The following is a 25,547-nucleotide window of genomic DNA, read 5'->3' as shown; positions in this document are numbered from 1 at the left end:
TGAACATATTCAGCGGGACTGCTGTCCTGCCAGAATATCTCACAGAAAGAAGAGCAGCGGGGAAATGAGCAGAAGCTGGCATGGAGTAGAGTATGCCAAATCCTCAGGAAGTGATAGCCCCTAGGACAATTCCCTGTATCCTTACTCTGAAGAGGCAATGCCAGTCTGTCACTTAATTTATGGGTCAACAGAAGAAGTGTTTTCTTATGGTTGACACTCTAATATCAGTATCTAAAGTGTACACAAACTTCGCTATTATGGAAAAAATGGAAAAAGAATGCCACTCTCATTCAGACTGAAATCCGAAATGAGGGACACATCACCTTTGCATGGGAGCTGGATTTAAAGTCAAGAATTAGAAATTGGCTATTTTTATGGAATTTTCTTTTCTGCTGACATTACTAATAAGGTGATGTTGGAAACAGACATCATGAACGAATATGTGTTAATTTTTGACATATAAGGGCAGGCATTTCATATCAGAAGGGAGGTGGTAGTATGGTATACTTACAACCAGTTTGAAGCACCCATATTAGTTACCGCAACTCTTTTTATTCCAGCCAACCATGAGCAGATAATAGAAGCTTGAATAAAAGAAGACCCCGAGGAAAGAACCAATAGACAAATGTAAGCCGGTCATCTAAGTTGGTCAGTTTCGAGCTACTGCACCTTATGGTCACACGGCAGTCTTGCGAAAATGGAACTTGTTCACCACTACATTAATCTGACAGCCATCACAGCAGCTACTTTTAGAAAAACCAGATGATGCAAAGAAGATAATTTCTGATATGACGAGGAGCAGTGTAATATGACCATATGCGAATTTTAGGCATCTCCAGTCGTTCTGGTAGCAAAGCACGATGATAAACTAGGTTACAGCGTGGATTACCGGAAGCTTAATGATATCACCAAGAATAATAACTACCCCTTTCTGCGTATCTATGACATTCTTAATGGACTTGCTGGCACCAAGTGGTTTTTGGCACTAGTCTTGAAGAGTGGTAACTGGCAAGTGAAACTTCACTCCAATAATAAGGAGAATACTGCTTTCCCAACAGGAAATGGATTGTTCTGGTGTTGTGCCACCATTTGGGTTATGTAATGCTTCTGCCACTTTCGAAAGATTGATGAAACTTGTGTAAAATTTTTGACTTGGAAAACATGCCTGGTTTTACTGGATGACATTATTGTGGCGGGAAGTATTGAGAGGGAACAGTTAAAAAACCTCCTGGATGTTTTTAACAGGCTAAAACCACACACAACTGATGATAAACTTAAATAAGTGCTTTTTTTTCAGAATGAAGTAACCTTTTTAGGTCTTTCAGTATCGCAGGATGAGGTATGAAGAGACCCTGCGAAGTTCTAGTCTGTCATTGAGTGGCCTCATCCTAAGACTAAACATAAGGTGAACAGTTTCTTAGTCTTTATTTAGGGGGGTTTGTGCTTAGGTTTGCATCCATTGCCATGCCACTGCACCAGCTGAAAGATAAGAAAAGGTAAAATATTTTGCAGTCGGAATATGAGACAGCCTTCCAAGACCCCATGAAAGCACTGTGCTCTAGCCATACTAATTTACCTAAATCAGCATAGAGAGTAATTCCTCTTTACAGATGCAAGTGGAGGCAGGTTGGGCACTGTTTTTTCCAAAGATCCAGATGGGCATGAACATTTTATGGGTGATTACAGCAAAGGATTTAATATTTCATAATTCCCATCCAATCTGGAACAAAAAACATTATCCTTGGTGCATAAATATATTATGTAGGTATTTCAAAGATAATATGTTGGTATGTCTTTTTTGTTGTTGATTTTTAAAATTTGATGTCTTCTTAAGCAAAAGAGGTATGTACATGGCATGTCCAAATAGCCTAAGATTTTGAGCTCTTTGTGTACGATTATATTGCTACGAAGCACAATATTCAAAAACATCCACGTTAAAATATAAGCAACCACAGCCACTAAGGATATCACTCCAGGTGTCTAGACGTGCGACCACGAGGAGTCATTGCAGATCTGCCGCTCGTGATGTCATTATCTCCTGTAGTCTCCCGGGTGCAGGGTTGGCATGTTTAGCGGGGATGCGGGTTGGGCAAGGGAAGGGGGTAATTGTAATCTTGCCAGGAAGGGCTCGCCCAAGATAAGTGGAGTGGCGGGCCGCTGTCAGCGTGCCATGATTAATAACCAGGTTGGGGACGGCCCGAGTGTCCCCTGCGGTGGGGGCGAGATAGCAAGGGGGGACACACTCGGATAACAAGGGCCGCACGCCCCCTCGGGCCAGACCCTCCAGCCACCCCCAGCCGCCCCTTAACCCTTCCCGCTACTCGGGTATCGCATTCCGGGCCCTTGCGGTAATTGGTATCTGGGAACCCTGATGCCGGGCGGTGGACGGGGGAGGAAAGGAATTGGGTTGGAGAGGGGAAGGGCAACTGAACAACTTCCCTTCCCCCCAGTTCCCTCGTCCGTGCGACGTCAGTGCTCCTTCTCTTACGCCCAGTCCCACAGAGCATAGTGGTAGATTCAGTGGGGCGCGACAGTACAGCATTACCAGCAGCTGTCTACCACCATGGATAAACACCCACAGCACTCTTCACTAACGTGGATAAGGCCCCAGATTCTGAATTCTTAAAATATCAATCCCCATCTTGCATAAAGCTTCCGTATTTTATTTTATCCATAGACACTAATTTTCGGGAATTTGTTGACGTTAACATTTATCGATTGGTTTAATGATATCTTGAATGTTATTTTCTCCTCAGAAATAATTGATTGTTATATACTTAAAACAGTTAATGGATATCAGGCTAAAGCGCAATGAGATTTGAAAGCCTGAGAATATATTATCTAAGATTTTCCATGCAATTATTTAGGAAAAATGACTAAAAATATAGATCGTAAAAAACAAGAGATCACTTAACACTCGTATTTTGTACAGACTTCCACATAAGAGGGATTGTTATTTGTTAAAAAGAAATAAATGTTAGTGTTTTGGTCACAAGTTATTTTACATCCTCCCATATTAAGTTTAAAGTCCAAATAAATTAGATTGACGAATAAACGAACGGCAATATTTTTATTCCAGGCAGGCACAAGGATTATCTTTAATGTTCTGAGATAGCTTCTAAAATTAAATAAGTATTAAATATTTATTTATGTAAATGTGTTATTTTAATGACAAAGTATGGATTTTTTGTACCTCTACAATTAAAATAATTTAGGTTTAGATTTTTATAAATACCCTTATGCAAAATAATATTAAATATTAAATTTGATATCTTTTACTTGTTTTGACATAAAGTATTTAAATCAGAAAATAATTTGCTAAAGACCACTTCATTTAAAAAAGTCCCTCTTGGCAAAGCCTACAGGCGTAGTTAGATTTCGAAGTAACTATTTATTCTGGAAATATTTTGGAAAAATCCATAACATTCTGAAACATTTTAAGAACTTAATGCACATAACATATTTATTTTCTTCAAAATTACAAAAGATCGATTAAATTTTTGCTCATTTTCCATGCAGCGAAAATATTACAAATATCTTTAACTCTATTTATCCCGAATTTAATATTTTAGAACGCAGTATTGAACAGATTAAAATTAATGACATATTATATGCGAACCAAAGTAATTATTGAATTTTATTAACACTTCAAACACTATTTTTCATCCCTTGCACTAATTATGTGGTCGTATAAAAAATTACTTTGCACCAAGGTTTAAGATAATATTAAGATGGTTTGAAATAAATCAAAAAAAAAATTCATACAAAGAAAGTTTTGAATTTTTTTAAATTTCAACTCATGTTTCTACGGTAAAAATTCTTTCCATTAAAGTTTCAACCGAAGTTTTAGATGATGTTTAGATTTAATATATTAGGCTAAGTTATAACAGATATGATAGTATATCTATTAAAAAATAATTATTTTTTTTTTTATTTTCAAACCTTGTTATTTCCACTCCTTGCAGAAATGGGTGGGTAAACAAAAATTTATTTTAACACAGTTTTAGTTAATATTTAGACAGTTAAACGAAAATAAGAATGTATTCGATAGTGTACCGGGTAGAGAAGTTTTATTTCCTCATTTCAGCTACAGTTTTTTTTAACCCCTTGCAATAATGGTTTGTATTATCAAACATTGTTTCAGACAAAAGTTTTAGATTAAAATTATAAGATTTACAAAAAATCTGACGGGATTTGATAGTGTACATACTAAGAGGGATGTGAATTTTTTAAATTCACCTTCTGTTTGTTCCACCTCTTGCAGAGATGGTAGGTCGTATAATAATTATTTCAGACAAAATTGGTAGATAATAATTCAAGTTTTTGCAATAAATGAGAATATATTTAATAGTTTACATGTTACGAATAAAATTCCTTTTTTTTAAAAAATCATACTTTTTTGCAATTCCCTGCAGCAATGGCTTATCTTATTAAATTTTTTTCATACAAAAGTTTTAAATAAAAATTATAAGATTTAAAAACAATTTGAACGTATTTGATTGTGTCCTTACTAGGGGAATTATATATTTTTTTTTACTACCAACAATTGTTTTTTCCACCCATTGTAGTTACGGTTGGTCGTATAAAAATATTTCAAAAGAAGGTTTTCGATAATATTTATCCGGTTTACAAACAATTCGAACGGATGTAATAGTGTGCATAATAAGGGAGTTATGAATGATTTTGTCTTTCAACCCCTGTTATTCTCCACCCCTTGCAGTAATGGTTGGTGATATAAAAAATAATTTTGGAAAAATGTTGTACATAATGTTTATAGGTTTTAGAATAAAAGGGAATAGATTTAATAGTGTAAAAGATATGGCTTTATGAATTTTTTTTTTGTTAAATTTCACTATTAGGTTTAAACCTATAGCAGGAATGTTTTGTATTATCAAAATTGTTTAAGATATAAGTTTAAGAAATAAATTATATGATTTATAAACAATTCAAACGGATTTGATAGTGTAATTATTAAGGAAGATATGAATTTTTTTCTAAATTATACCCCTCATTTTTTAACCCCTTGCAGCAAAGGTACTTCAAATAAATAATTAATTCAAACAAAAGTTTTGGATAAAAATTATAAGATTTATACAAAATTCGTATGAATTCGATGTTGTGCCTACGAAGGGAGTTATGATTTTTTTGTCCTCCAGCCATTGTTTTTTTTAAACCACTTGCATTTATGGTTAGTCGTATCAAAAACGTATTCAGACAAAATATTTTGGTATTATTCCTACGAGTTATAATACGTTCAAAACGGATGTAATACTTTGCATACTATGGGAGTTATGGGAGTTACTGCGATTTTTCTTAAAAAAAAAAAAAAAAAAAATCCTTCCCCATTTTTAGTCCTTTGATCAAAATTTTCCCCTTAACGAACTCAAACGAGATTTTCCACTAATTGATTTTATGTATCAGTTTGGAAGTGTTTGTGAAAAATTTCAACAGTTATTGTGTCCAAAATATTGTGATATATATATATATTTTTATATAGTTTTTAGTTTCATGGCCCGTAGACCCCAACACCATTGTCAACTTAAAAGATTATATATATACTTAAAAGATTATATATATATAATCTTTATATAAAATTTAATATATATAAAAGATTATATATACATATATATATAATCTTTTAAGTTGACAATGGTGTTGGGGTCTACGGGCCATTAAACTAAAAACTATATAAAAATTTCCCCAAAATCACACTATGGTAACAGCTACAACAGGTAGTATTTCTTTTAAATCTACCTACAAGTATATCTTTGAAATCTACCTAAAAATCCTTGTAATAGATATCATTGCCCATGCATCGTCTGTCATTACTAAATTTTATCATGCAAAAGACTGCAACTCATGATTTGCTAGGAAAAAGCTATGTTTCACTGATCCCATTAAAAATATATATTAAAAATTCATCCATAAAATTGATGTAAAGTAATTCTATTCCACATTTAAAAAACAATGTGTTTTAATGTTAAGTCATAACCATTGTAAAATTATAAAATTTAACAATGTGACAGTAGCTTTAAGGTAGATGTATGAAACCATATACAATTTATAAAGAACACATAAACAGTAAAATAAATCTTATAACTAAAAATTAATTATATTTAGATACATATTTGAAAAAAAATTAATGTATGTAAAAATTTACTTTCTTTATTTACAACTAATTATATAAACTTTTGAAACAGACATATACTGTATAATTAGGGGCATGTATTTTTGCGAAAAGATTTCGAGACCACTTGAGATTTAAAACACTGTAGCATCGTCTGTGTTTCGAGTTTCTTTCAGGTACATGTACTCTTTCTGCACGCCAATCACAGTAATTCAGTGCGGAAGCAAACGCGTCCTGAATGGCCCGGTCATATATGGTAATGGCTTTTCTTGCAGACGGCCGCCAATTGCAATGAAGAAACCGCTAGCGGAGGCATACTTTGTTGCGGTTTAATTGGTGGCAAGAAATTTTCCCGCTAAAGTCCTGCCCTTAAAGAGCCAAATATTCCTTGAGAAGTTTATTTATTTTATTGACTTATTTTATGGACCTAGTTTATACGTAACCACATTAATCTTTACAATGTAGGTGCATGTAAGATAAGCTTAAAATAATTCATCATAGGGAAAATATTTCATCTCTGCCTATCTGTTAGTCTTCGTATATGAAATAAAAGGACGGGGGGGTGGAAATAAACCCTTGGGCAGCAATACAGCGAGAATGAGTTGTAAGTAAGCGGGTAGAATAAAAAGGAGGAGTATTAGGAAGGTTTAGACAGTTTTACAATGACTAAGGTAAAGAGGTCGAAGGTGTGGAGAGGGAGAATGGTTATTGCGTGGTGTCATGTGGAGTTTCCCTTGAATCTGATTAAAAAAAATTAATGAGATTTATTGGTTTTAGTACCAGTGGTTTTGTCACGAGAAAAAAATCGAAAATGTGCATTACCTCCTGAGAATTAACTCATCAGGACTTATTTGTATTGGCTTTACTTCTGACGCTGAATATATTAATTCCACAGCGCTATCAGCTCCGATGAGTCCATCTGGGCTGGCTCCAAGAAACAGTTTCTCTTTATCAATAAAGAGTCTACATGCTTTTACTTTTATATTATGAGACTCTTCCAGCTTATTTAATAGCTTCTTTCTTATTTTCTCTACCCTATATCATTACATTTGTCTCTAAGTCACTATATAATAGAGTAGAAACAATTTTCTAGGACGCTGTGTGGCGCTTACGCCTACACACAGTGCCGAAAACTTTAAGCTCTCAACATTTTTATATGTGTCTATTTCCATAGGTTACTGTATTTTGAGAGGACGGTTCCACATTGCAAGTCTTCGTGCGCCTTTCCTGCAAAAGTATTTATGATGTCACTCAACCAACACGTAACATAAACTTTGATTTCATAAGTGTATATGTTATAGAATTTTTTTTCGCGCATAGTCATGTAGTGACTCTGGCCTGCGCCTCTTTTTACTGCGTGCTGATAAAAAACAATCTTAATGTAATAGACTTCCAAGCCATTGATAGCTATAACAATTGAATTATATACTTATATTCACCCCCACCCCCTGCACTCTTCCTTATTGTAGTCAGGCTCTGACAGGAGCCCAGCGTCCAGCAAGAGGAGCGTAGCAGCCCATCAAGGGGGTTCTAGCCATCTGCCTTTCTTTTCCTCTTCCCTGGCTCCCACCCTGTTCTCTCATTCTCCGAGGACTTACTCGCCTAGCAATGTGTGCATTGCTCTAGAAAAATTCATTTTTCTCAAAAATCTCAGTGATGACAATGAGCGGATCCTAAACAATGTTTTCATAAATGGCTTAACTATGCTTTTATAAAAGATGATTAGAAAAATATTTAATCAGATTTAATGAAAACCAGGCTGGATATAAGTTATAAACAGTAATTAAATTAACAAATAAAAGTAATTTAAACATAAATAATATAACATTTTGTTCACAAGAGTTAATGGGCATTTAGTTTTCTATAAGCATTTTTTAGATTTTTTTAAAAAATATGAAGGATTATGCAAATCGGTGAGAAAATTTCGAGACTCAGCAAAACACAGATTCAGCAACTGTGATGAATCCTCTTAGTAAATATCTAATAATCACTAGAAAATATACATTAATAATAAAAATAGCACAAGATAAATATGATTTAACATACTATACATTAAAAATGAAATTTAAATATAATTTTTAAAATCCAAACTAATTATTTAATTTTAACAAAAGTTAGTTATTAATATTTTGTATGGAACATTTTATAAACACTAACCAAGACATAAAAAATTCAAGGAATACAAATACATTTTCTTATAATAATCCATACACTTTCACACACATTCACGCATATTCATTCACACTTACCTGATACCACAAACCTGACCTTGGGTATTTCAGCAGGTACCGAAATAATGTTTCCCTAATCATTGCCTCGAGTAGTTCACTCCAGGTATAGTCAGTTTTTACAGAAAAAGATTTTGAGTACTTATACATAGAGACTGGAAAATTTCGCGTAATTTTTCGTGATATGCTATTGGTTCACTTTTTGTCTGTGGGCCAATTAAAGACCCTCAGTCAAAGAAGTATCGAGTCACGAGATACTCATTGAGATGCCTCACAAGACAGCAGCCAATGAACAGGTGACGTCTGCCCGAGTTTGCAGAAGGTCATGGAGTCTATCTTGGCGGTCATTTAACTTGCAAAATTTTCCAGTCCCAACCTATGCAGAAGTCTCGGGTTGTGGGATGAGCGAAGACAATTTCCCGCAAGAATCTGTTTCTATCCCATGATGTGAACCGAGGTACTGAAACTTGTCAGCAAGATAGAATGGGTACCTGATATTAATGTTTTCTTAAGCTGTAAAATACAATGTAATTGTCGTCTCTCGTAAAGTTTTAGCCAATTTAATCTATTTTTAAGGGCAGGCATTTTCTCAAAAACAAAAAAAAATAAAAAAAATAAACGCCCATTAGAATGATAATATGGAATGCTTGCGCCAGAGAATTCTCCATTGCAACTGGTGGTCATCATTTGACCAGACAACTCGGGGCGCGTCAGCTTCAGCACACAGGATAGATGTGATTGGTGTTGTAACAACAGACGTGTACTTGAAAGAAACTCGCCCAATCACGAAACACAGACAATGCCACAGTGTTTTAACTTTCAAGGTAGACTCGGAATCTTTTTCGCGAAATTCGCTTGCCCGTAACAACCACATCAGTGCACAAGTGTTGACTTCGACAAGCAGCCAAAGCCAAATTAGCACGGAAGGGTGTGGAAATGTTTTTTAATCAGCAAGACGGCGAGGCCCGATCCCTCTCGACGCCAGGGCTCGAGGAGGTACGTACTGATGACCAGCAGCTCGAAGGTCGCTGACACCAAGCGACCGTCCACCGTCGCCTTGCACGTGTAGTTTCCCTTGTCCTGCTTCAGGATGTGCTCCAGCACCAAGGACACGCCCTTGCCGTTGTGGTTGCTCTCCAGGTGGATCCTGCGCAACACCCCGGCCAATCAGCGCCCTCCGCGTCCCGCCACCGCGCGTCGCTGCTTCTGTCGCCGCGGGACACCTAGAGCTCAGCGGACCGACGGGAGAAGAACAGAGGACCCAAAGAGAACAGCTGTCCAGCCAAAAAAATTCACCATGAACATGTGTATGATTAAATAAGTGGACTGTGTGGATATTACACAATACTGAATAAAAAAAATAACAGCACAAATACGAAATAGAGATAAATAAATATTAAAAACTAGGAGGAAACACAGGCAAACAAACTGTTCTTATTGCTTGTTCATTTTATAATTTTATTTTCATTAATTTCCTAATTTGCGTACAATTTTGACTCAGTTGTGCTGCTCCTTTACATATTCCTCTTCAGGAATCATTTACACGTATTAGACCTACTGGGGAATTATTTGATGTTTATACTATTTTTTTTTTACTTTGTTAAGTTCTTGGTTATCCGTAGCAGGAAAAGTAAATGCAATATCGTCCAACTTTCATCTACGACTTACCAACTCCTATGGCAAGGATCTTTGAAAGATGGGTTCTGGAGGTCTACCTACTAACTTTTAAAAATGAATTTATTGATTTAATATAACCAGTATCTTAATGTTACTTAAAGGTTAGGTTGAAGATGGATTCAATTTGCTAGTGGCCTTAACTTTCTTTGGACATTGGTGTCCAAATGAAATAAAATGTATGAAAATAAGGTAAAATTAGACGTGATAACTATACAGAATGATATAAAAATATTCTTAATTATTTGTCCAAGCGAAGCATTAAATTAAATGCAAACCTATAATATGTTGTTGTTACAAAAAATGAATAGTACATTTATTCTTAGCGCACCTAGAATAAATGATAATTTTAATGTAATGAGTAATATCACTGAATTTTTTAATTATATTTATAAACTTATATTAATTGTTATATAAATGTACTTCTATAACTTTCAAAAACAATTATTTTGATATTATTATTGACAAAATTAGTTCCTATTTTTATGTATGTGAAATAAAAAATTACTACCAAGCAATCTGTAAATTATAATGCTTATTAACGTAAAAAATAGAAACAAAATTATCTTGATTTAAAAAATATTATTTAGTTAATTTTAAGTATGCCCATATTTTTACCTACGTGCATGCAATAAGCACAGAAATTAAAAATATAAAGAAAGTGTTCCATAAGACATAGTTTTGACATTTAAACAGTTTCACAGTCAAGCTTTTGCAAGTGCAGACAGGCCTTCGTCGGTGAGGGGCTTCTTAATTTCAGGGGGGTCTGTGCCCCTCTGCCCCCCTTCTGGGATCTACGCTCATGGTTACATGGGACCTACAGCCAAAGGCTATTGTTGTCCAAATTTTTACATTGTGGAGGGCTGTAGGTACAAAATTAGGATTCCTGAAACTTTATATTTTTCTGAGTGAATAAAATGAGAGTCCACGTGTAGTGTTCCTCCAAAAATGGGGTCTACAAGGATGCAGTGGGACTGACAATCGTAGGAGCCGGCTGTCCTGTCAGAGGGACCAACATGTCATTCCGGCCAGCCTACGGAGAATACGTGAGGTTGGATGAGTTGGGTGTGGAGCATCAAGGGAATGCTTTAGTGGGTGAAACGGGAGTACCCCGAAAAAAAATACCCACTGTTTCACAGCTTATTCCGCCACCTTTCTCACATGATATGATACCGCCTGGGTTATAACTGGGATGGCCTTGCAATGAGAGAGTGACATGACCACTCAACCCCCGTGGTCGCTCTTCTCTGCGAAAGAACGAACGCAGATACTGTGCACAGACCCATCCATGTCGCCGTATACGAGTATATTTATTTGTTCCCAAGACTAGACTATATAGCTCCATAGATATACAGAATGAGTCTGGATTCGACTTAAAACCTCGGCTACAGGTTCATCACGGCAAAATATCTTGAAAACATTAATACTCGTATAACTCGTGGTCTAAAGTGTTTCCGAAGTGTATTCAAAGTTTTACGCTGAACAACGTTTTTAATGTGAATAATAAAGCTAGTTTTAAAGATCTAACACAGAGCGTCTAGATTCTGTTTAATTTATTAAAGTTATAAAACCACCGCGAAATTTGGCGCTGTCGCAAAATTTTATCATTGAAATAATATTATAAGTAACAAATTTATTTTACACATATTTATGTAACGCGATACTCTCCAAAATTATTTCAATGAAATAATTTTCGACAGAGATAAAATCCGTGGTGATTGTAGAACTTGGTTTAATTAACCATAATCCAGACGTTCAGAGTTCCACATTGAATACTTTCTCTATTATTTACAAGAAATATTTGTTTGCCTCTATCTTCAAAAATGTATACCAGTCTTGCGAAGAACTTTTATACGCAGTGAAGTGTTGCCATGATTGCAAAACTAGAGCATGATAAATTAGTTCAAATTATATTATGTAAAACCACAATTTACAGAATTAAGAACTGACACTCTCGAACATGACCAAGTTATACGTACAACTTCTACCACAAATACTGAGAGAAAAAAATATCAAATGGGTAAATAAGCCCTCTAAAAATATTTGGGGAGTGCAGAACGAGATGAACAGAAAAGAACCAATCAAACGAACAGGGAGAACAAACCAATCAAATGACTCTCAGACGAACAAACAGCAGCGATGTTTTCAAGTACACAGTTTATGGTAATTGCTGCGCAGACCAGTAAACCTCGTGCAAACTGCTAGCTAGAGTAATTATCACTCTACGGTATGCCCGCAATGTTTGCGAAATCGCCCGGCGAGTTAATGCACGCGCGAAATCGATGTATCGAGGGTACCGCGGAAACGAGCAAAAACTATTTGGCGGAATACCGCTGGTTGGCTGCATGCGTCACGTGCCCGCCGCAACCGAGGCCAGACCGCATTCCCGACTGCCGTTGCCACGAGCAAAAACAACGTGCCAACCGAACAGAATGGATGAATGAATTAGGTTTTGTCGTGTCTTCGACCCCAGGGGAAAGGACGGCGAAACTTTTTACGTATGTGTGTGTGTGTGTAGGGAGAGGGGAAAAACAACTTAATATTTAAAGAAAGAGACTGATGTTTTGATATTTTATAGGCAACCCAATACAAATAAAAAAATAATTTTAATGTTAGTATTAATGTACTGAAAAGGGGATATGTTTGATTTGATCAAGGTTAAAGCTGGAGATAAAAGTGGCGCACGTAATGTTTATAATTATAAAAGGCTTATATAATAACACTTTTAAAACTCTAACCCGAATGTTTTTTTTTGTAAATGAAATCTTATCAGTAGAAGACGTTAATTGTGCCTATTGCTTCTCTTATGGATGTTAAGATCGAAGCACATTATTATCATACAATGTTACAATGGAAGCACTGTCTTGAAATTAGAGTGAGTGAAGCCGCGGATGGTAAAGTCAGTCGCTGCTTTCACTGTTGCGGTATTGTGCTTCATGTTGCAGCACATGTGAAAGGTAACCCTTCTGGTCCAACCGCATGGTGCGAGCCAGGTTTGAAGGTACGCGCCCACTGGTGCGAAGCGAAGCGAAGCGAAGAGAAGAGAAGAGAAGATTCGCGAGGGGTAAGTTCTGCGTTGTTGCCTGCGTGACCGCCCACTGCAGGCGTGGCGAGGGGAAGGGCAGAAGGCCAAATGTAGGAGGAACCAAGCATCCTCGGCGCTGGTCGACCCTTGCCTGCGACTCGTGCTCCTATGGCATGGGGTCTGCATAATCATACGTAACATTGAGTGAGGGATTGTCAGGGGTCGACATGCAGTGACGTAGTTGATAGCACTTTCTAATCTCGCCATCGCCATTATATTCGGCACAAAAATTTGCAAAAAATAGTGCTTGATAATGTCTGATGATGGCCAGTAAGTACGAATTAGAATCCGTGTCTTTAAAAAGCAGCCACCTTCATAATAAAATAATTTAAAACGGTTCCCACAATGCAAACACTACACTTCAGCCAATGTTTTGGGTGTCTAAGCGATATGGCGCAACAATTAGCCGAATTAAAAATAAAAAAACAACGATTTTACACACCATGTAATAATGAAAATGTGTCCACACCCTGATATGTACCTTATATGTGTTTTTACATTAAATTTGCGGCCTTAGTAACATTGATAGTTAAAAAATATTTTTTTCTCCATCGGGAAATTCTTGGAAGACCTCGCATCTCGCGTGGTGACGCGTGCCACTTTTGTCTCTAGCTTTAACCTTGATCAAATCAAACATGTCCCCTGTTCGGTCCATTAATACTAACATCAATTTTTTTTATTGTATTGGGTTGCCCTAAAACATATCAAGAGTCGCTTTTTTTTTAAATTTATGTCATGAACCCACACTCGTGTATTTGTAGTCTCTGCTTCTTCAAACGTCAAAGCACAAAAAAAAAGAGACCCCTGTTTTATTGCTCACCGCCTCGCACCTCTTTGCTCTGCGGTGCACAGTAAATAAAACCGAAATATCAACGTTAGACTACAGATATTTGTAATTTGGTACATTTACATGAAAAAAAAAAACTCTATCACTTTAAAATAGTGCTCGCAGTAATACTAGGTTCGGATTCTTGCCCGGTAATTATTAGTGTTAGTGTTATCCGAGTAGCTCCAATAGTTAAAATTTTATTTTCAAACCGTTCTCTGAATAACTTTCTAGTATTAACTGCACACAAAATAAGCTTAGAATAACAAAACAAAGTCAAATTGTTTGATATTAGATTATCTTTTCCATGTTTGAAAAAATTATGCTTTATTGAAAAAACCATTAAAATATAAAACCATGCGCCAATTTTCGTGAGTAATACTCAGTATTATCTCTAAAAACATATATCATATATGCCAAAATAACCATAGCAATGTGTTGTAAAAATTATTTTTTTTTTGTAGAATTACAAATTATTTTTGTCAAATTTTTTTCCAAAATAATCTTTTGTAGAAAAACAGATTTTTTTTCTGTGTAGTGGGCGGCACCTAAAGACAAGTTTCGGAAATTTTGGTGGAAACGCGTCGCCTGACATCTCCAGTATGGCTCCCCGCTGACTAGGCGTCCCGTCACGTCACATATCCCTGCATATCACGCGTTGAAAAAGTTTATCAAACCAGACTGACGATAAGTTAATTAACGACGACCAGATTGCACCGTTTGCGCATTTATTGCTTTGACACAAAGTTGGCTTACGTTTGACGCATGATCCAATCACCGCATCAGGGGCCGTTGATTCCTATCCACATTTCACGACCTGTCAACTGAACAATTACAGAGTAAACAAATGATATCTGTCTTTTTTTTTTTTACCCGGACAATTCTGCTCCTCTTTTTCTTTAGTGATTCGATGTCAAATACATCAATCATCTAGGTTTTGTTTGCTTTTAACTTTAAAAGCATTGAAAGCCACTAAATAGAGGCATGTCGATACATTAGAATACATGACAGGTGTGAAATTTGTTTGGCGTTTCAGACTAGAAAAATGAACTAAAAATTTATTGGTTTTATATCATTAAAATACAAGTATAGTTTTTAAGTAATATATTATTTGTTTATAAATACAACGATAACGCCGGAACGTGACTATTTACAAGTAAAAAAATATGAAAAATATTAAAAACATTTCACCTTAATTTATTAACACTAATTTTAATTACTTTTATGATTAAAATCTTTGCAGTTTAAAAAAAGAAAATTTTTTTTATATCATTGTTTTTATTCCTGTGAAATACAATTGATATACCGTTTTATTAATTACATGATGTGTGTGGCCAACTATTTTTTTGTATTTAAGTGAATAACACTAAGCCGCCCACAATTTATTATTTTATCGACCTCGTATTAAGATATAACACTTATAATAAGAAACATTATTCACCGATTGGTTTACTAAATTGCAACTATACTTTGATATTTAATTCAAAATAATTGTTTTAAAATGTGAATTTTAATGTCGCATACCTCCTTGAATAATAATTAAAAAAATTGTGAAAATTTTTGTTTGGTATATTTTTAAAATATAAATCACCTGCTGGCCACTAACAATTATGTTTTGAATCATCCAGTATAGTAATCCGCTGAAAGAACATACATTATCGGTAGTTTTCTCAGTTTCATACTCACAGCGTAGTGAATATGTTACGTTGTCAAGCTGATACACACTGACGAATCAGTGCAGTAGATAATTAATTATTGTTTTATGCACAGTATTGCTCAGCCTATGGAGGTATTGGAATGTGGAGAAGGTGACTGCTCTTAATTTAAGATTTTTTTTTTTTGCAAAACAACGCATATCATTATAAAGGCTAATGCTGTTAATTCTGTTAGCTGAATAGCTTCAAATGAGGTCTCTAGAAAAAATTCTAGAAATGCCAGTATAAATTATTATTACAAAAAGATGTAAAAAACACATCAGGAGAGAATTAGTTACTGATTGCGTTATAGAAAAATTACTACACAATTGGGTTTATGAAAGGGCCGTGAATTAGTCCTTGAATGAAAAATGGGGAGGGGAATGAAAGGGCTCTTTCTCGTCTGACTATAATTACGACAAGGCAAAGATAGCTTACGCCTAATCGCTAACTGCTTACCTTTATGGAACATACTATACGTCAGTTCAATTCTCATACCCGCATGTTAAGGAAGATGCGATGCGTTCAAGACGTGATAATTTCTTTTAATGTTTTTTATGTCCAAGAATGAATGCAACAACTGTTTTAAATATTTTGACAAGTGTATCTGAATTTGTTTTAGCTAGATAACATTTTTGAAATAAAACAATCCCTTACGGCATAGCCTTAAAGCACCGGTAGAGCTTGGAACGTTCTGGAAACTTCCAGAAAAGCCGAAACCTTTTTAAAACTTAACGTACATATCATTCTATACGTTCTCCAGTATTCCAGAATGATTGATTAAACCGTTTTGCTCATTCCATTCAGCGACAATGTTTCGAAAGTTTTTAATGCATAGCATACAGTAATGAGTAATTAGAAGTAATTTCATACTATGCCTACTAAGGAAATTCTGACATTTTTGTAAACTCTCAAATACTATATTTCATTACTTGTGCTAGTAAGAGGATGTGTAAAACTTTGTTTCGTTTAAGCTAATGTTTATAAGGTTTAACGAATTGTATTATGTACGCAGTAAAAACGTTTTGAATTTTTAATTTCAACGCCTGTTGTTTCAAACACTTGCAGAAGTAGTGGGTCTCTTTAAAAATTATTTGAATATAATTTTTTAGATAACATTTAGTAGATAAGCAATTGATTATAACATATTTTATGATAAAACTAACAAGGGAGTCATGAATATTATTTGTGCTTTAACCCCTGTTTTTTTATTTATTGTAGGAGTGGTTGGTTGTAAAAAAATGGTTGAATACAAAGTATTAGATAAAATTCATACGGTTTAAAAAAAAGTAAACCCATTTGATTGTGTGCTTATGAAAGAAGCTATTATTTTTTTCCCTTAAACCCCTGTTTTTTTCCACCGTTTGCAGTATTTGTTAGTCGTATGAAATTTTTTTCGTTGAAGGTTGTAGATAATAATAAGTATTTTACAATAAATATAAACGGATTTTTTTCAACCCCTAGCAGCAATGGTTTGTGTAATAAAATACTGTTTCAGGCAAAAATTTAAGATTATATTCATAAGATTTACAAACTATTTGAACGGATTTGATGATGCGCCTTCCATGGGAGTTATGATTATTTAGTCCCTAGATTTACCCCCTTCGCATTTATTGTAGGAAGTATAAAAATTACTGTAACAAATTATTTTATTTCTCTTAAAAGATAAATAAATTCAAACGGATGCGAAATTTGTTATATTAATGTAGCTAAATTGACTTGGTTTGCTCAAAAAACCTTCCTTATTTCTATTTCTTTGGTCGGATTTTGCTCATAAAATTACTCAACCTATATTACATAATACCATATTTTATATGTCAGTTTGGAAGTTGTGTGTAAAATTACAGCTTTTAAGTTAATGGTTTTGAGGTTTACGGACCATGAAACAAAAACTATGTAAAAATTTTCCAGAAGTTGCACCATGGTAAGGCTATAATAGCTAGTCTTTCTGAGAAATCTACCTAAAACAAACGCGTGTGTGTTTCAGTACCATTAGTAAACAAATCGAAACGACCTTGCTTACATCACATGATGGGAAAATCGCACAACAATATTGGACCAAGCACAGAAGACTATCGGTCCAACAATGTTATTAATTACTGTGAATTAACGGAGTTATCAACGAATAATGTATCCCAAATAAATAGAACATTTCAGATAACTCGATATTTTTAGAAACTACACCGGATTTAATATTTGATTTAATACAATGTTTGGACATACGCCATTGTAGTTTTGTACTGATTGCAATGGAAAAAATTCAAGAATGAATATATATATATATATATATATATATATATATAAAAATAAATGTTATGTTGGTTTGTGTACGCTTCAAAAACTCGAAAAGTTCTGCACCGATCGAGCTGAAATTTTACCATTATATACAACCCGCATCAAGGATTGTTTTTATATACTTTTCATGACAGCAACATACCCGCGACCGCGAAAAAGTAACTGCGCCATTTTATTAATGTGTTATCTCACCAAAGAAAACAAAAACACGCATTTTTTGTTATGGAAACGTTTCTCCATGCCAAAGGATTTCTCTTAGCAATGGAAAAACCTACGTCAAGTGAAGCGAGCGGGAAATGGCTATATACAATGAGAATGGTTTTATTGTAAGGTGCAATAATTAAAAAATGACTAAGCGTACCGGTATGGGACTAATTATACAATATGAATGAGGTACTTTAGTGTGATCGTGTCTTGATTGAGCTGCGCCGTTATCCACATCGTAAGTAGAGGTTATATTTTGTATGTGTCTATCAGTGGTGATGGTTCTAGGCTATTCATTTAGAACTCCTTAGACCCTATACCTTTTTTTTTTAATTTTTAATTTAATTAATATGTTCTATCGCCAATAACAACTATTGCATCAATCGTAAGTAGAGGTTATGTTTTGTATGGGTCTATCACCACTTGATGTGGGATTGCGTGTAGATGGTTCTAGGCGATTCATTTTTTGAACTCCGTAGACCCTATACAATTTTTTTTTAATTTTTAATTTAAATCAAAATGTTATATCACCAATAACAAAAATTGCATCACATTCATAGCACAAGTGCGAAAAAACAGTTTTTTTACCTATTAGCTGTGTACCAGTGACCGCGCCATCTGCCGTAATCGAGGAAAACACTCGCTGACAACAGCAATAGTAATGGCGCAGTCACATGACAAACAATATTCGTTTCCAATTACACGAAAGGTGTGCCAATTATCCTCTTGCGGAATATTAATCAGCTAAAACTCTGCAACGGCATGCGACTTTCAGTTAAGAAATTAATGAATAACGTAGTGGAAGCAACGATTTTAACGGGGCCTTTCAAAGGTGAAGATGTCCTCATTCCTCTAATACCCATGATCCCGACCGATACACAATTTCATTTTAAAATATTGCAATTCCCAATTCGATTGGCATTTGCAATCACAATCAACAAAGCTCAAGGTCAATCTTTAGAATTGCGTTGTTTAGATTTAGATGCGGATTGCTTTTCACATGGACAACTGTATGTTGCGTGTTCCCGAATCGGAAAACCAGATAGTCTTTATATCTACGCATACAATGGAAAAACAAAAAAATATTGTATATCCACAAGTATTGAAAAATTAAACTTATATGAAATGTAGTCTTTGTTTTGTTTCTCATTTCTCAACTATTCAATCACAATTAGCCACAGCGAAGCGTGGCAGGGTACAGCTAGTAAGAAATAAAAATGAAAACATAAACCCACAGAGAACAACAGCTGATGTACACCATATGGATCCAACGAAGAAAGTAAACAGGTATTATGGAAAAAACAATGATTACAGCACACACGATCATGTTTAAACTTTATAGTCGGAATGTGACTTTTGATTTCTGTGTTCTTTGGTGAACAAGATCATAGAAAAGAGAGGGAGGGATAGAAAGGCCACTCTGAATAACAGCTAGAACGCTATTTGCAGCGCTGTTGTGGCCGTGCACAGTACTAACCGTATAAACATTGGTGGAAGAATGACCTAAGTAGCTATTTATGCTAAAACCACCTATGTCACAAGCTAGCATTACTATTGAAGTTTGCAATCACATCTACAGCATTAAGAGGGTGGAGAGTTTTCAGCTTCTCGACGTTTATTCTCTGTATCCATTCATTGTATACCGTTTCTTCGTAAACTGGGAAGCGGTGTCTAACAGAAAATTTATCATCGCAACCAGGCACACAGCATTTTCGTACACGTGGCGGCATTGTATTTTACTTAATACGTAATTTTATACTCAATTTAACAATCTTACCTCAATGAAAATATGACCACTAAATAATTGAATAAATAAACGCCAGATATTTTCCAGTTTCCACCTACGAAGCAATAAGCAAGTAGCACGCAAATAACCTAAAGTCCTAAACAAAAATATGAAAGAAAAATTTCCGCCATTACAAATTAGCCTTGGCAACGAATCGTAAACAAACATTGAGCAGTGAGCACACTAGCGCTCTTACGGCCGTGTACACAAACAAAACGTTGTCCAAGCATCTCTCTAATGAGTGCACATCCCGTGATAATCATACACGTAGAAGGCAAGATAAGGTGTTTGCTGTATAATTATGTTTTTAGAGGTTAAGTTGATTCCCCAAGATGATACTAGTGGTTTCATTCTTGAAGTAAGAAAAGCTTCGTACCCATAAATTCACGAAAATATCCGTAAACGAAGATACCCGGTTAAACTGTAACCAATATTGATCATACACTTAAAGAGGAGAGGGAAAGTTTTTGATAATAATGCATATATTCCTAGCTTCGGGCATGGATGTAGATACGGTAGGATAGTTGCTTAATAAGGAGGGAGGGCTCTTTTTGGAATGAAATAGCCCTTCATTGTGGAGGCAATTGTAACTGTGAACCAGTCATGATAACCGTTACAATAACACCAAAATTATGTTTTAAGGAAAACTATTCGAACACCAATATTTTTTTCCGCTTATTGCATGTATATACCTATACTTAGACACAGGGGAGATAATTCATCCCCGCCTCCTAAATATAAAAAAAGTGGTCGTGTGTACTTATATATGTGCGTTATAAGTTATAACTACTTGGCTTAATTAAAAAAAACTAACTATAATTTTGCATTAAAAAATATGAAATGAACACAATAAATGACTGAGTGATATTCTAGATACTTGGTAAAGAATAAATTCAATAAAATTAAAAACTAATAAATAATCAGTATTAAATATTAATATAAACTCGTGTGCAGAACTTATGACTGAATTCAGTTAAATAATCGAGATAAATTTCATTTAATTAGGAAAATAAATAAAAATTAAGAATATTTATTCCAATTTTTTAATTAAATTATTGAAAAAAAAATGTTTTTTTGTTCTAATGAAAACAAACTATACATACGGATACATAAACTCACTTATATAAATACACTTGAAAAAGTTTATAAACACAGCTACTATCACTAATATTCACAATAAATAAATTATTTTAATGATATGGACTAGTAAAAGCGCAAATATAATTTTTATTTGTATGTAACCTTGTTTCATCCTGTGAGAATGTAGTTGCATGGAGCGCGCTCGTAAAGCAGCAGTAACCCCGGGAGACTGACCTGCCCTTGAGGGTGCGCGTGATGAGCTCGCCGGCCGGGCTGACCCAGGCGACGGCGGCGGGCGAGTTGCAGGACACCACCAGCGACGAGTTCACGCCGCGCACCACTCTGGGCTCGGGCAGGGACAGCGAGATGTCGCCCGACGCCAGCGCCACGCCTGCGGGCAGCGGGGCGGACACTCCGGTACCTCAACTATCGCACACACGCGCCCGCTACCTCCTGGCAGCCTGGCGGGAAACGACAAATTCACCCCCGAAACAACCAGTGCCACCAAACCCAACGCGGACAAAATGTCCAAGCTCCCGCCCTTTTGCTTAGTAGTCTTCCTACTCTGCCCAACTCTTCTTCCAGAACCATCTATCTGTTTCCTGTAACCAACCTGCCTTGTTATTAATGCATGGAATTTTATGCATCCCGCATGTCAGTGCCCAGGGTTTTCCCCTGTGTCTATGCAGGTTTTACAGTGGCCCAACTTATCTAGTTTTTAACCTAGAATAGTCAGTGAGGGGAGTTAGTCATGGCTAAAACGTTGCCATGGCTGGCCAATTACCCTCCTAGCACATGTTGCATGCTACCTCTCCGGCATTGTTAGGGCGTATAAGCTTCGGCCTGAGACGCACTTAGAGTCTTCCCTACCCAGACCTCTCCCGAACACTCATAGCTTTAAGTTAGGTGGGGGAAAAAAAACCTTTTGAATCAGGGCTCTTAATATCAAACTGACAGTTTGAGTTTAAAAGTGCAAATGTAAGTGGTTTGGTACATAAATAAGCAGCAAGGAGTGTTCCTACTTTTTTTTGTGTCTTCTATACGCTACAATAATAATTGAATTTTCACTATGTATGTTTTCGATCCATTATACACTTAGTAAAAAATAAATAAATATTTTACTGAAAGCTACGTAAATATATTTAATATAAATATTTGTATTCAACTATATCACTAACATATGATTGTGTGTTATTTTATTTTAACAACGGAAGTTTTACTTTTAATAGTGGGGTCGAGAGCAAATACCCGAGTAATTTTATACGATTTAAAGTCTACAATGTGCGAGAACCCGTGCACACATGGTACGCTTCAGAAATACAACGTGGTATCGTTGGGTTATAAAGTCGGGTATGAAATGTCAAAAGCACCTAAAGAAATATATATGTTTGGTTGTAGCTAGAGATGCTAAAATACATGTTACACAATATAAAATTCCTGCGTTTAGAATTGTTTTTTTCGGCATAGGCACGTGTTCGTATACATAATCTAGAAGAGAATCCCACAGTTATGTCGTAAACTGTAATTAATTTCAACTGGAGAACCATCAGGGGCCTACATACACCAAAAAAAAAAAAATTCCACTGCTCTGTCACACGACGCAACACGTTCTGATTCACGGTCAAAACAATCATATCAATTATGTTAACAAATGTTATACAATTTGTGACTACAAGTTCATAAATATGCTTTGCTCTTGAGTGTTGTATTAAATGGCATGGGCAAATTATAGCATTCATGCTGCATACACTTATTTTATTAAAAAAAATACTCGTCCAAAGTGGTTCATGTACCCTAGGCTTCGGATCCGAATCTTAAGACAAAAGTTGTAAAAGAATGATTATGCAACTTAAGAATGTCCATGTTTGAATTACATACTCTACCTACAAAAGACAAACATTGCAACAGTCGGCAAATTGAATAACTCCGTTTCTCAGAGTTAAAATATTCTCCCTTTCTGCCCAAAATACGAAATGGAGATATGGTGTGGCGTAATAGCAAACTCATACTGCAATTTAATTCTTGGTCAGTGAAGTTATAATGGATTATTATAATGCGATGGCAAGAAATCAGGCTTGTAAAAAAAATTTCAAATTAGGGACTATCAGTCATAATAGAAACAAAAGAAGTCAGTTTCTGTTGAAATAATCACTGCACTCGGGAACTGAAACGATTTAAATTGTTGATGTCCACTGTACAACAACGAAAATAGCCTTATGATTATTTATGGTCGATGGTTCATTGACTGGACAGTATGTTTATAGCATTTACCCTAGAATATGTATATTAAAAAAATATATACTAGCAGTTAATTGTATAGTGATCTCAGCAAAAACATTTTCTTATTTTTTTTTAAGTAAATTTAAACTGACTTCAATTACGTAAAACAGGGTGAGTTGGTCCACATTTCGTTTTGATTGTTAGTGCAAATTGTATGTTCATAAAAATTGGTTGTCTGTAAAGTCGGTTTACGGACGATAGTTTTAACGTGACGTCATAACAAAACATTGATTAAATGATTGCATACTTTTATGAATAAAATTTAATTATTTTCATTTTAATAATAAAACAATAAATACATGAAATTATACTAGTAATCAGATTTTTAAAATGAAAGAATAATTAACCTTTATTGCCGAAATTGTTGTTGTAATAAGCAATGAAAACCACATTAACTTTTCACTTCACTTTATGAACAGTCGACGAAACATTTCACGTTTAGATGACTTGTAATTAATTTTAAAAACTGGCCTTTAGCTATAAAGTTTAAATATAATTATGAACAAGTTTTCATATAAATAAAATTGTAATCAAATATCTATCATCGATTATATGAACTACCATAATTTTTTAGTCAAATGTAACATAAACTATTATTACTGCACTCGCCAACAGATGCTAATTTTTTTAAAAATAAAAAAAATACTTGAAATTATACTAGTAATCAGATTTTTAAAATGCAAGAATAATTAACTTTTATTGACGAAATTGTTGTTGTAATAAGCAATGAAAGCCACATTAACTTTTCGTTTGAATATAATTATGAACAAGTTTATTTTCATATAAATGAACTGTAATCAAATATCTAACATAAGCAATTATTACTGCACTCGCCTATAGATGCTACTTTTTCTAATAATAAAAGAATAATTAATTGAAATTATACTAGTAATCATATTTTTAAAATGCAAGAATAATATTAACCTTTATTGCCGAAATTGTTGTTGTAATAAGCAATGAAAACCACATTAACTTTTCACTTCACTTTATAAACAGTCGACGAAACAGTTCACGTGTCCTGGATAGACAGCGCGATTCGTTCGGTTCGCGTCCGTCACCATAGATAGAAGCACTGTAAGGGAATAATATTATTTCGTTTTTATAATACGATTTAATAACAAATACGCATCCCAAATACACCTAACGTATTTATAATGTGTTACAATTTTTTTTAAAACATTGTGCAAAAGTTCCCGGGTGTAATTTGAATTATTATGTGTAACTGTAAAACACTATTGTTCGTTAAAACCGTATTTGAATATTCAACATTACTTTTAAATAACCGTACCGATTGTGCTGAAAAACGGTGGACGATCGTTAAATTACATAATATTATTGATTCAAACGACGAAAACACGATTGAAAGGTCAAATCGATGGTTGTTCCATTCGAGTGGAAGAGAGATGCTGCGCATGCGTACGATGAGCGTAACAGGACACATCCGTAGTGGGACAATGTGCGTTACGGGACTCTTTTTCGTGCGTGCAGCCGGCATTCATCGATTTATGAGACGTCAAGTCCAAAAGTTGCAACATATTTGTGACTTTTTACTGTCATACTTAATATTTATGGAAAATTCCTCATACATATATATATGAGAGAGAGAGAGAGAAAAATAAAAAAAATTATACTTGTTTTAAAAATTATTAATTGCGTAATCTCTCCTTCAACATTTCAGTTAGAAAGCGCAGGAAATGTGACATGCGATGAAGGGTGTGGGATAGATAGCGCAGACAATAGTATTTGTCAATTCATAGTTAAATATTTATATATAAACAAAGTACATGCAAAATATTTCTTTTGCTAATAATAAGAGAAAAAAATTCCAAACATTTATTCACCTAAATCTAAGTTCTTAGTAATAATAAATTTGAACAGTAACTTGTATGAAAAACAAATGAAAAATAATATTTTTGTTTTTAATACAAAAAAATATATTTGATTATTCTAATGGAATTTTCAGAACGATGTAGAGCCCAGAGTCACATGTCAATAAACACAACCAAAAAGATTCAATGTTTAGACATTTTGACGGTATTATGACATAAATGAAATTTATCGTCTTTAGATATTTTTTCCTCACGTCATCGCTACCACAATCGTTGCACCTACTCACAGATACAGTAAATGTCTCGTGCAACCACTTTCCGCTCTTACAACTGAAATGGCTGCCATCCTTAAAACTTTTTCAAACCATTTCAAACACGATACCCAGCCAGGATTCACTTTACAATGAAAGAGCGCGTTTAACTCAGAACACGAGATGGA

The 25,547-nt window shown here is 34.8% G+C and overlaps 1 protein-coding gene across 1 annotated transcript in view; it reads right to left on the bottom strand.

The window, feature by feature from the left end:
- LOC134531330 (hemicentin-2-like) overlaps positions 1-25,547 on the bottom strand; it is a 330,338-nt gene that overhangs the window by 19,167 nt on the left and 285,624 nt on the right. Inside the window, exons 4-5 of the mRNA XM_063367025.1 lie at positions 21,234-21,390; positions 9,360-9,502 (exon numbers count right to left, since the gene is read on the bottom strand). Of these exons, the coding sequence (XP_063223095.1) occupies positions 9,360-9,502; positions 21,234-21,390 (300 nt within the window). The remainder of the gene's footprint in view (positions 1-9,359; positions 9,503-21,233; positions 21,391-25,547) is intronic.

This window comes from Bacillus rossius, chromosome 3 (genome assembly GCF_032445375.1).
Source record: "Bacillus rossius redtenbacheri isolate Brsri chromosome 3, Brsri_v3, whole genome shotgun sequence".
NCBI lineage: Eukaryota > Metazoa > Arthropoda > Insecta > Phasmatodea > Bacillidae > Bacillus > Bacillus rossius.
Note: the sequence above shows the minus strand (reverse complement) of the source record. Positions and strands in the feature narration are given on the sequence as shown.